This window comes from Myxine glutinosa, chromosome 2 (assembly GCF_964187855.1).
Source record: "Myxine glutinosa chromosome 2, kmMyxGlut1.1, whole genome shotgun sequence".
Classification (NCBI taxonomy): Eukaryota; Metazoa; Chordata; class Myxini; order Myxiniformes; family Myxinidae; genus Myxine; species Myxine glutinosa.
Window position 1 is genome coordinate 190,706,267 of NC_136262.1, and position 13,137 is coordinate 190,719,403.

Below are 13,137 nucleotides of genomic sequence, written 5' to 3' on the forward strand. Positions count from 1 at the left end.
CAGTGGGTGGAGTCAGCTTTCCTACTAATGATGTTGTCGTGGGTGGAGTCAGACCAGCTGTCCAACCAATGGGAAAAAAGAGAGAAACAGACGGACAGAAAACTGCCGCTACTTTAATATATGGATAAACAAAGCAGGCTTGGCAAAAGCAAAGATGAACATTTCTTCCTTGGTTCCAAGGCCAACAGATAAATTATACGACAGGAATAGGGAGGAACTCACACATCTCATCCAGAGATAGTCATATTTCCTATACTAATACACCCTCTCCCTAAGGCCTAAGGGAATGGCAGGAGTCGTCGTGTTATTATTTTATTAGGGGTATAGATTGCAGTAGATCTCGGCTTTCATCTGTTACTGTGCTGGACATGATAAACATATAATGCCTTAAGGATGTCAGGATTCAGTTTCACGTTAAACAGCAATAGCGACTGTTTATAAAGGTAACCATATGTGTTTGTGGTTTAGAACTTTATTTTTTTTAATTATTATTATTTTTTTAGTGCCGGTAGGCTTTGGCCCACAATAAGCGATTCATTCACATTAACACAGAGTTTCTCCAAGGAGAAAAAAACTCCTTGGGGAGGGGGGATATCATTAGTATTAATATTGTTTTGTAATATGGTGGAAGAAGAAATGCGGGCAAGGGGGTTAACAAGGAGAGATGCAGAAAATAGGGCAAAATGGAGAAGATTGTCATGGGGACCGCTAGGCTAACCCCCACTCTAGCAGGGAAAATGGCCTTAAAATGCATGTTGTTGTTGTTGTTGTTGTTGTAGTATTGTTTTGTAATATCAATATTATGCTATTAGCATTAGTTTTGTTATTTCTATTGTTATTGGAAGCGGCCTTGGAAAAAAAGCCACGACAGGCTATCTTAACACGGATATCCACCTCAACACAGATTTCGTCCAAGGTGGAAAACCCCATTGGGGAAGAGGATAACCTCCATTGTGTGACCCTTAGTCTTGTTAGGTTTGGTTAGGATTGGATAAGTAACGACAGAGGCGGCGAGAAGGAGGGGAGAGGGTGGGGGATGGGTCAGGCAGGGGTCACTGTTTCGGGGCACAAGCTTCTCCTGTAATTTTATTTTCAACAACACAGTGAAACCCCTCATTCGGCTCATCCTCATTTCATCATTAAATTTAAACCCAGAAGCTGATTTTGCTTTCTTTGCCAGAAACGAAACATTTACTGCTGTTAATGGTACAGTTTCAAACTTTACAGAAAATGGTTATTAACTAGAAATGTGCGTTACCAAGAAATGCATTTGTATCCTCTTTGTCCAAAAAAAATTATTAACCATCTTTTCATGTATTTTTTGGTGTTGGCTTAGCGGTGAGGGTGCCGGCTTGGGCCGGCTTGGGATCCTCGGATCCTGGGTTCGAATCCCGGTCGATCGCTGAATTAACGCCAGGGGGGTTGAGTCAGCCTGTCATCCTTCCGAGGTCGGCAAATCGAGTACCAGCTTGCTGGGATGAATGATCCCGGTGTGTACCCCGGTTTAGAATAGGTACACTGTATCCCTGCGCATCGTAAGAGCGTGACCAAGGGTTGGCGTCAGGAAGGGCATCCGGCCATAAAAACATTGCCTCAAACAGGGAACCATGATTGTCATGGGGCCCGCAAGGCTAACCCCCGCTCTAGCAGGGAAAATGGCCTTAAAACGATCATTCATTCATTCATTCTTCTCATGTATTTTTTTGCCAATCTTATGGAGAAGTAGTGTTCAACAGTCGAGAGGACGAATTGACTCGATCGGTCCAAACGTTCCGCTACCTCCATTATTTTCGATCATACGGCTAAATAAAAGTGACCATTTCCTTAAAAAGAAAGAAAGGTAGGGCGTGGGTGCCCAGAGGTTGTTTGGTTCGGGGCCAGGGCTGGCTCTTGACGCACCTGAGTAACGACCGAATATATCGCTGTCAGACAGACAGACAGACATCAAATTGCGTGTTTTAGTATGAGTCCAATTTGCATTGAGGAACAAAACAATTAAGGTTAACCATTATGAAATTGCCACTCTTTATTCTTCCGAAACGCAAAAGAAAATTACAGATTTCGTGCTAGCAATGGCAGGTTAAAAGTGCCCGGCGAGCAGAACAGCCACTGAAAACGCACACGCAGCAGATGCGCAAAAGGCGTCATTAGCATTAAAACGTCATTTTGAAAGTCACATTGAACCCACACCAGCGAGAACAATGTGACAAGGCCACCACAACCATGCTGCTCCCTCACGAATGTAAGCTTGTCTATATTATAGAAGGGGCACGATGTACAAGTACAAGCATTTTATTTAATTTCAATTTATTTGGGATTTTGTTATCGATACCAACATTTACCTGCATGTCTATGTTGTAACAGTCTGCTCTTGCCCTTGCGTCAATGATCGAAGAATCTATTTCATCCATGTCATCTGGAAGTTGATTAAGTTTCTGTAGGAAAGGGGGAAGGGGCACAGGGAGATTATGGAATACAAAATTAGAAGTATGGCATTCAAAAGTCCAACAAAATTTATATCGTCTTTCATGAGACAAAACTTTGGTGGAAAGCATTACATTGCAAACTAGAACGACACTCTTCAACATCACGACGTCAACCGATATGCCTCCGCCCACATTACATCTTACTATAATTCACCAAATGTCTGTCCGTCTGTCTGTCTGTCTGTCTGTCTGTCTGTTCGAAGGTACCGCAAAAAATGGCTGAACCGATCACAACGATATTTTGGGTGGGTAATCCTGGGATCTCCTGGAGTAAAATAGGGTATATTGTTTTTCCAATTTCAGCTTTGGCCTCCAGCATTTTCAGGTTTGGATTCCCGCATAACGTTATTTTCCCGGGTGCTGCACAAACGGCTGCACCGATCGCTGCACGGCTGCACCGATCGGACTCGGTGACCTCGGACAAAGACCTTTTATAAGGACATGGGTTGAATCCCTGCTTTAGAGAATGCCAACCCCCTCCCCGCCATCATGGTTGTCTCTCCAACTCACAATCCCACGAGATAGGCGGAAAGGACGACACAAAACCAATTATCTTCTTTTTGATTCTATATAAACATCATTAAAAGTAAATAATGACCTCGGCCAAAGTTCAAACGACATGAGTTTAATCTCGACATGAGAGAATTCCACATAGCGATTTGGGCGGTGTATACGCTAACAGATCGCTGTCTCCATCGATCTCGCCAAGGCAGCAACACCTATCGGCTCAAAATACTTTCAACTGTTGACTAGGTAGTTTTTACAATGAAGGCACCATTAACAATGTTGTTAAAAGTATATTTTGTGATTAATTTGTGATTGGAGTTATGTTGTTTGGAATGGAAAAAAGAGATATCGAGTTCAAGTAAATGACGACATGCCATGATGGTTTCTACTTTCTAAACGTGAACTTCACGGATCGCCATATGCAGATTCGCCACGGACCCACGATCGATGTTTCTATACGTGAACGCACCCGTTTGTTTGCGAACGGGTACGTTTTTCATGGAAGTCCTTCACGAACTTGCTGTCCATGTCAGACGTGCGACTGAGGGTGCTACAGAAATGTGGAATTTATTGGTTTCATGCTTTAACATTCACCGTATCTGCATTGCCTGTTTGTTTCTGGCCTCCCACCCGTGCGTAGCACGGGTATCTCACTCGTCATTATAATACTTGTACCAAGTTTAATTTAAATCCATTCAGCTGTTCTCAAGTTATCACATTTTTACCTGACATAACACCTTTGACCTTTTACCTATTGACCCTAATTTTTAATCAGTTCATATTTACATCATTATACAGTGCATTCAGAAAGTATTCAGACCCCTTCACTTTTTTCACATTTTGTTATGTTGCAGCCTTATGCTGAAATCGTTTAAATTCATTTTTTCCCTCATCAATCTACATTCAATACCCCATAATGACAAAGAGAAACCAGGATTTTAGAAAGTTTTGCAAATTTATTTAAAAAAACAAACTGAAAAATCACATTTACATAAGTATTCAGACCCTTTGCTATGACACTTGAAATTTAGCTCAGGTGCCTCCCATTTCTCTTGATCATCTCTGAGATGTTTCTACACCTTGATTGGAGTCCACCTGTGGTAAATTCAATTGATTGGACATGATTTGGACAGGCACACACCTGTCTATGTAAGGTCTCACAGCTGACAATGCATATCAGAGAAAAAACCAAGCCATGAGGTTGAAGGAACTGCCTGCAGAGGTCAGAGACAGGATTGTGTCGAGGCACAGATCTGGGGAAGCCTACAAAAAAATTTCTGCTGCATTGAAGGTTCCCAAGAGCACAGTGGCCTCCATAATTCTTAAATGGAAGAAGTTTGGAACAACCAGGACTCTTCCTAGAGCTAGCCGCCCAGCCAAACTGAGCAATCGGGGGAGAAGGGCCTTGGTAATAGAGGTGACCTTACAGTTACCGTTAAGGTGCGCTTCACTTCCGTTGAACTTGGGGCCGACTCAGAAGAAGACCTTTGTTGGTCGAAAGCTTGTCAAATTAAAGATCGAAGTCCTGAAGCTACGTCCGCGTCTGATTTAATCTCCGGATTATTTATTCAATGCAAATGAGACGCCCTGCTCGTTCTGTGGAGTTTCTACTATTTCTCACAGATATATATATATATATATATATATATATATATATATATATATATATATACACAGTATATATATATATATATATATATATATATGTATATATATATATATATATATATATATATATATATATATATATATATATATATATGTATATATATATATATATATATATATATATATATATATATATATATATATATATACACACACACACATATATATACACACATACAGTGGGGAGAACAAGTATTTGATACACTGCCGATTTTGCAGGTTTTCCCACTTACAAAGCACGTAAAGGTCTGTAATTTTTATCATAGGTACACTTCAACTGTGGAAGACGGAATCTAAAACAAAAATCCTGAAAATCACATTGTATGATTTTTAAGTAATTAATTTGCATTTTATTGCATGAAATAAGTATTTGATCACCTACCAACCAGTAAGAATTCCGGCTCTCACAGACCTGTTAGTTTTTTCTTTAAGAAGCCCTCCCATTCTCCACTCATTACCTGTATTAACTGCACCTGTTTGAACTCGTTATCTGCATAAAAGACGTCTCCAGACCGTCTCCGACCACAAAGACCGACCGCAAAGCCGTCTCCAGACCTGTCCACACTCAATCAGACTCCAACCTCTCCACAATGGGCAAGACCAGAGAGCTGTCTAAGGACATCAGGGACAAATTTGTAGACTTGCACAAGGCTGGGATGGGCTACAGGACAATAGGCAAGCAGCTTGGTGAGAAGGCAACAACTGTTGGCGCAATTATTAGAAAATGGAAGAAGTTCAAGATGACAGTCAATCTCCCTCGGTCTGGGGCTCCATGCAAGATCTCACCTCGTGGAGCCTCAATGATCATGAGAAAGGTGAGGGATCAGCCCAGAACTACACGGCAGGACCTGGTCAATGACCTGAAGAGAGCTGGGACCACAGTATCAAAGAAAACCATAAGTAACACACTACGCCGTCATGGATTAAAATCCTGCAGCGCACGCAAGGTCCCTCTGCTCAAGCCAGCGCATGTCCAGGCCCGTCTGAAGTTTGCCAATGACCATCTGGATGATCCAGAGGAGGAATGGGAGAAGGTCATGTGGTCTGATGAGACCAAAATAGAGCTTTTTGGTTTAAACTCCACTCGCCGTGTTTGGAGGAAGAAGAAGGATGAGTACAACCCTAAGAACACCATCCCAACCGTGAAGCATGGAGGTGGAAACATCATTCTTTGGGGATGCTTTTCTGCAAAGGGGACAGGACGACTGCACCGTATTGAGGGGAGGATGGATGGGGCCATGTATCGCGAGATCTTGGCCAACAATCTCCTTCCCTCAATAAGAGCATTTAAGATGGGGCGTGGCTGGGTCTTCCAGCATGACAACGACCCGAAACACACAGCCAGGGCAACTAAGGAGTGGCTCCGTACGAAGCATCTCAAGGTCCTGGAGTGGCCTAGCCAGTCTCCAGACCTGAACCCAATAGAAAATCTTTGGAGGGAGCTGAAAGTCTGTGTTGCGCAGCGACAGCCCCGAAACCTGAAGGATCTGGTGAAGATCTGTATGGAGGAGTGGGCCAAAATCCCTGCTGCAGTGTGTGCAAACCTGGTTAAGAACTACAGGAAACGTCTGATCTCTGTAATTGCAAACAAAGGTTTCTGTACCAAATATTAAGTTCTGTTTTTCTGATGTATCAAATACTTATTTCATGCAATAAAATGCAAATTAATTACCTAAAAATCATACAATGTGATTTTCAGGATTTTTGTTTTAGATTCCGTCTTCCACAGTTGAAGTGTACCTATGATAAAAATTACAGACCTTGACGTGCTTTGTAAGTGGGAAAACCTGCAAAATCGGCAGTGTATCAAATACTTGTTCTCCCCACTGTATATATACACACATATATATACATATATATACATACATATATACATACATATATACATACATACATATATATACATACATATATATACATATATATACATACATATATACATACATATATACATACATACATATATATACATACATATATATACATATATATACATACATATATACATACATATATACATACATACATATATATACATATATATACATACATATATATACATACATACATACATACATATACATACATACATACATACATATATATATATATATATATATATATATATATATATATATACAGTGGAACCTTGACTTACGAGTGCACCAACTTACGAGTTTTCCGAGATACGAGCCGTCGCTCGGGCGGTTTATTGCTTTGAGATGCGAGCCGAGATCTGAGTTACGAGCTTACGCCAGCCGCCACCAGGTGGGTTCCGGTCACGTGGTTATCTTACCGTGCAAGCATATCTGTCGTATATCGCTGCTGTTTTGTTTTCGCATGTTGGTTATTTTGGAGCTTACGCCAGCCGCCACCAGGTGGGTTCCGGTCACGTGGTTATCTTGCCGTGCAAGCATATCTGTCGTATATCGCTGCTGTTTTGTTTTCGCATGTTGGTTATTTTGGAAAATTTGTTAATTTTAACCATGGGTCCTAAGTAATTGAGTGCCAAGGGCAGAACTGAGAAGAAGAAGAGGATGATGTGCTTGGATATAAAACACGCAATCGTCGAAAAACATGAGCGAGGTGTGCGTGTTGTCGACCTGGTGAGGCAGATGTGAAGGCAGCTGAAGATTTTATTATAACTTTTGCCGAACTGATAGAAGCCGAACGATACATCCCCCAGCAAATCTTCAACTGTGACGAGACAGGGCTCTTCTGGAAAAAGATGCCGAGGAGGACGTATATAACGGCAGAGGAGAAGAGCATGCCAGGCCACAACTTGTTCAGAGTGCCGGCGATAGCTCGCCTTCTCTTTGTGGAAAACACGGTGAGATCCTTAACATCCAACAACTAATGGGACGCAAACGGGGCGCCCAGTTTAGCGGTACACACATTGATGAATCACCCTGCCTGTGAAACACCGACATGACAGGTTATAGCTGGGTCGGGATTCAAACCCAGGCTGGACAGTTTAGAGTCAAGTGTGCGTACCTCCAGTCCAGGCCATCCTGCCAACTTGTATGCTACATACAGGTGAAATATAAAGCGCGAGATATTTTTATATATACTGCATATTTAAAAAAAAATTGGTGTGGTTTTTGGCGGGCTGGAACGGATTAATAGCATTTCAATGCATTTTAATGGGGAAATTTGATTTGAGAAACGAGCAAATTGAGTTACCAGCTCGGTCACAGAACGAATTAAACTCGTAAGTCAAGGTTCCACTGTATATATATATATATATATATATATATATATATATATATATATATATATATATATATATATATATATATATATATATATATATATATATATACACAAAGAATTAAGTTAAGCACCCCCCCCCGTTTTTTTACAACCTCGCACATTACAAGTTTGTTGTCGTCAAAACAGTGTAATATACCCATGATATTGCTATATTTTCTGGAGAAGTGATATTATGGTCACATAAAAAACATAACAATCATGCCGTTTTCAATATTTTATTCTGAATAATTTAAGGTGAAAATTTTTGGGAATTTTAGGCATATTTTCACCTCAATTTAAGTATGGAGCTATAGGTCCATCACGGACAGTGTGGATGACGTTTATGTTTTCTAACGTACAGTCATTGTTCTGAGAAGACCTCTAGCGATCTTTGCGTCAATAACGTGTGTAGGACCCACGTGATCGGATCACTGGACTCAACCCTACGTCTCATAGACCCTGTAAGCCGTCGTATGCGTTGCTGTGGCAGGTTGTTCCATTCCCGATGTAATGCACGTTCCAATTCATCCAGATTGGCTATTGGAGGGACCATCTTCGCAATTTGTCGTCCCAACATGTCCCAAACGTGCTCGAGGGGGTTCAACCTGCCACAGCAACGCATACGACGGCTTACAGGGTCTATGAGACGTAGGGTTGAGTCAGTGATCCGATCACGTGGGTCCTACACACGTTATTGACGCAAAGATCGCTAGAGGTCTTCTCAGAACAATGACTGTATGTTAGAAAACATAAACGTCATCCACACTGTCCGTGATGGACCTATAGCTCCATACTTAAATTGAGGTGAAAATATGCCTAAAATTCCCAAAAAATTTCACCTTAAATTATTCAGAATAAAATATTGAAAACGGCATGATTGTTATGTTTTTATGTGACCATAACATCACTTCTCCAGAAAATATAGCAATATCATGGGTATATTACACTGTTTTGACGACAACAAACTTGTAATGTGCGAGGTTGTAAAAAAACGGGGGGGGGGGGGTGCTTAACTTAATTCTTTGTGTATATATATATATATATATATATATATATATATATATATATATATATATATATATATATATATATATACACAGACTTGGCATTTAATATGGATTTTTTTTTTTCTTGACGGGTTTACTTTCTGAACTCAGTATATCAATCTGGTGAGTTTGTTTTACCCTTCGGTGATGTCTTTGTTGAAAGAACCATGTCACTGATTGTCTTTCGCAGCAAGAAGTCAATAATAGGATTATATCACAGGTGGAGTGACAAAATGTAAGGACAGGTACATTTGACGATTGGCTTCACAATCGGGTATATAAGGGTTGTTGCATTCTGTATTAGTGGAAAACAACTGCTGCACGTCTACAAGAGTTATTGCCGCTTCCTCTGGAGATGGTCCGTCAACTTGACAATGCTGTTTGTCATGGAGTGGTGGCTTTACGAAATTCTGGCATGAAACAGCGTGCTATTGCTCGGCAGTATGGCATCACTCAAGGTCAGGTGTCAAAGATCCTGAAACGAAATGCTCAGAGGGGTGTCCCTACTCCAATACCGAGGCCAGGACGTCCACGCAGAACCACAAGGAGAGATGATCGCCAGCTGCACCGGTTAGTCTGCAATGGCCGTACCAAGTCAGCTAATCGGCTTGGGGCTGAGTGGCAGCAACTGACAAATGTGCCTGTATCCAGAAGGCTAGTCAACCAACGACTGGTTCAAGCAGGCTATCGTGTCAGGCGTCCCCTGAGAAAGCCAGGCCTGACCAGACAACACAGCCAGCGCCGATTGCAGTGGGCCAGAGAGCACCATCAATGGCAGCCAGGACACTGGAATCACGCGACCTTCAGTGACGAGTCTAGATTTCTGGTCTATCGTCAAGATGGCCGCGTCCGAGTGCGCAGACAAGTGCATGAAGCCCACAACGAAGATTGTATAGTGCCAAGAGTACAAGCTGGAGGTGGTGGGGTGACCGTTTGGGCTGCTTTTCATGCAGGGGGCAAAACGGACCTGGTTGTTCTGAATGGAAACCTGAACCAGTTCAAGTACAGGGTCATTCTGGAAGAAACATTGCTTCCATTTGCTCATGCAGCCTTTCGAGGAAACTTTGTCTTCCAAGATGACAATGCACGGCCTCATCGTGCTCGCATGATCCAACACTTTCTTCCTGACCGTCGTGTAAAGCATATGGAGAGGCCTGCCATGTCCCCGGATATGAGTCTGATAGAGAACTTGTGGGCAGAATTAACGCATCAAATCAACAACTTGGACCAGCAGCCTACCTCTGTGCGTGAATTGCAGCAGGCTATTGTCACTGCATGGCAAGCGATTCCTGTCCAAACCTTGGCAAATCTCGTGAACAGCATGCCTCGACGTGTACGTGCTCTACTGAATGCTCGTGGGGGTTACACGAAGTACTGAACTGTAATTTTACTGTCCGTAATCCCAGTCATAATTTAGCTTTTGTTTTTGTTGAAATTTTTTTTGGCTAATGTGCAAAATAAAGAGATACTTCTGGAAAACGTACAGAGGTTTAACACAGTACTGTCCGTGAATTGAGTTCGATATCAGTTTACATCACTTTCAAGGATTAATTTATTTGCTTCGAAATGTCAAGTGTGGCTTTTGTTTCTTTTAAAGGTCACATTAACAAAATCTAGAATAATTTCAACATAATTCCAATGAACTTTTGGTTCTAAGTCATCTTGAAAAGTAAGTTCACCCCCACAAAAAAAAAAATTCCATATTAAATGCCAAGTCTGTGTATATATATATATATATATATATATATATATATATATATATATATATATATATATGTATGTATGTATGTATGTATGTATGTATGTATGTATGTATGTATGTATGTATGTATGTGTATGTATGTGTATATATATATATATATATATATATATATATATGTATGTATGTATGTATGTATGTATGTATGTATGTATGTATGTATGTATGTGTATGTATGTGTATGTATATATATATATATATATATATATATATATAACGATATAGTTGCAGATCTCAGCGCCGGCCTTTTCCCCTTACCAAGGGGGATTAGTCCCCTTGTCTTTGACTAGCCGACGGGACCCGGGACCGATGACGTCCTTCCCGGACAGCGTTAGATAGGGTTTTAGGACTATGAATTCGCTATTACCTAAGTACTAACGCTGACCGGAAATGAGGAAATAAGCCCCGCCCGAATCACGGGTGTTGGTGGAAATGCCGAGCGGTAGCGAACCCGTGACCCGAGCCGTTATCAAGGACTAAACCCGATCCAAGCGGTTTGTAATCGTGCCACGCTTACCCAATGGAGGAAATGACTGAAACGGTCGAATTTGGGAAGAAAGGAATAACAGAATTTATTTACACTTTGTACAATAATAAGAAGAAGAATACACAGTGCAGCCTCACACAGTCTTAACCTATCCCTGGACAAACGGGCCCGTCACACTCGGACACACTCACACGGGGTTGCAGACGAACAGGTCGATGGTCCAGGGATGGCGTCCAGGCAGCTCGCTCTCTGGTCCCCAACTCGCACCGCGAAGTAGATGAATCCAGCGGCCAGGAGCTCTCCACGTGTCGTTTGGCGTGCACGGGATTATCACAGGGCGAACGGTCGGGCTGGCTTTGGCGGTTACACTTGCGGCTCAGCCGCGTACGTAATAAGCGAATAGTTCGTAATATACACAAAGAATTAAGTTAAGCACCCCCCCGTTTTTTTACAACCTCGCACATTACAAGTTTGTTGTCGTCAAAACAGTGTAATATACCCATGATATTGCTATATTTTCTGGAGAAGTGATATTATGGTCACATAAAAACATAACAATCATGCCGTTTTCAATATTTTATTCTGAATAATTTAAGGTGAAAATTTTTGGGAATTTTAGGCATATTTTCACCTCAATTTAAGTATGGAGCTATAGGTCCATCACGGACAGTGTGGATGACGTTTATGTTTTCTAACGTACAGTCATTGTTCTGAGAAGACCTCTAGCGATCTTTGCGTCAATAACGTGTGTAGGACCCACGTGATCGGATCACTGACTCAACCCTACGTCTCATAGACCCTGTAAGCCGTCGTATGCGTTGCTGTGGCAGGTTGTTCCATTCCCGATGTAATTAATGCACGTTCCAATTCATCCAGATTGGCTATTGGAGGGACCATCTTCGCAATTTGTCGTCCCAACATGTCCCAAACGTGCTCGAGGGGGTTCAGGTCAGGACTGTACGCAGGCCAGGGGATGGTTGTCACAGCACCTTGCTCCATCCGATCACGTGGGTCCTACACACGTTATTGACGCAAAGATCGCTAGAGGTCGTCTCAGAACAATGACTGTACGTTAGAAAACATAAACGTCATCCACACTGTCCGTGATGGACCTATAGCTCCATACTTAAATTGAGGTGAAAATATGCCTAAAATTCCCAAAAAATTTCACCTTAAATTATTCAGAATAAAATATTGAAAACGGCATGATTGTTATGTTTTTATGTGACCATAATATCACTTCTCCAGAAAATATAGCAATATCATGGGTATATTACACTGTTTTGACGACAACAAACTTGTAATGTGCGAGGTTGTAAAAAAACGGGGGGGTGCTTAACTTAATTCTTTGTGTATAGTTCAATAAACGTGAGCAATGCGCTTCTCAATCAAGGCTCGAAACCGTCGTGTGCACGCCAGTCCTCTTAATGCAGTTCTCACACGAGTGCTCCGGATCAGTTCTCTCAATACCAGTGCTTTGAGTCCTTCTCATCCAAGTCCTGTCGCACGAGTCCTTCTCTTAAAGCACAATTCGTTCACCCAACGAGTCCTCTTCCAACCAGTCCTCTTCAAGGGCTTTGTGCACTGGCTTATATAGCCTTGCCCAGCGAACCCTCTCGAACTTACTAGACGCTCTGTACCACGCCCTCTCAAGCCATGCCCTCTCAGCCCTGGTTGGCTGGTGCCCTTACCATCACCGCCTCTGACGTGCTGCTTGACGCGGCCACACCTCGACCCTCACGCTCCTCCCTCTTTTCAGGCCTCCCTCGTGGTTACCCGACTAGTTCGAGCGAGGAAAGGGCAGCTAACGCTGCTGGCGGCCAAAGCGTAACAAACTTGAGGGCTGCCAAATGGGGCGCGGGAACGATTATGCCCATGATGGAAATTGGAGGGTGACCGCAAAATGAAAGGACCTAAGCTCATTTCTTTACA

The 13,137-nt window shown here is 42.0% G+C and overlaps 1 protein-coding gene across 7 annotated transcripts in view; it reads right to left on the minus strand.

Moving 5' to 3' along the window:
- SMC5 (structural maintenance of chromosomes 5) overlaps positions 1-13,137 on the minus strand; it is a 314,964-nt gene that overhangs the window by 55,281 nt on the left and 246,546 nt on the right. For all 7 annotated transcript variants that reach the window (XM_078772122.1, XM_078772124.1, XM_078772121.1 and 4 more), the window contains one exon: positions 2,343-2,435. In XM_078772122.1, coding sequence (XP_078628248.1) covers positions 2,343-2,435 — 93 coding nt within the window. The remainder of the gene's footprint in view (positions 1-2,342; positions 2,436-13,137) is intronic.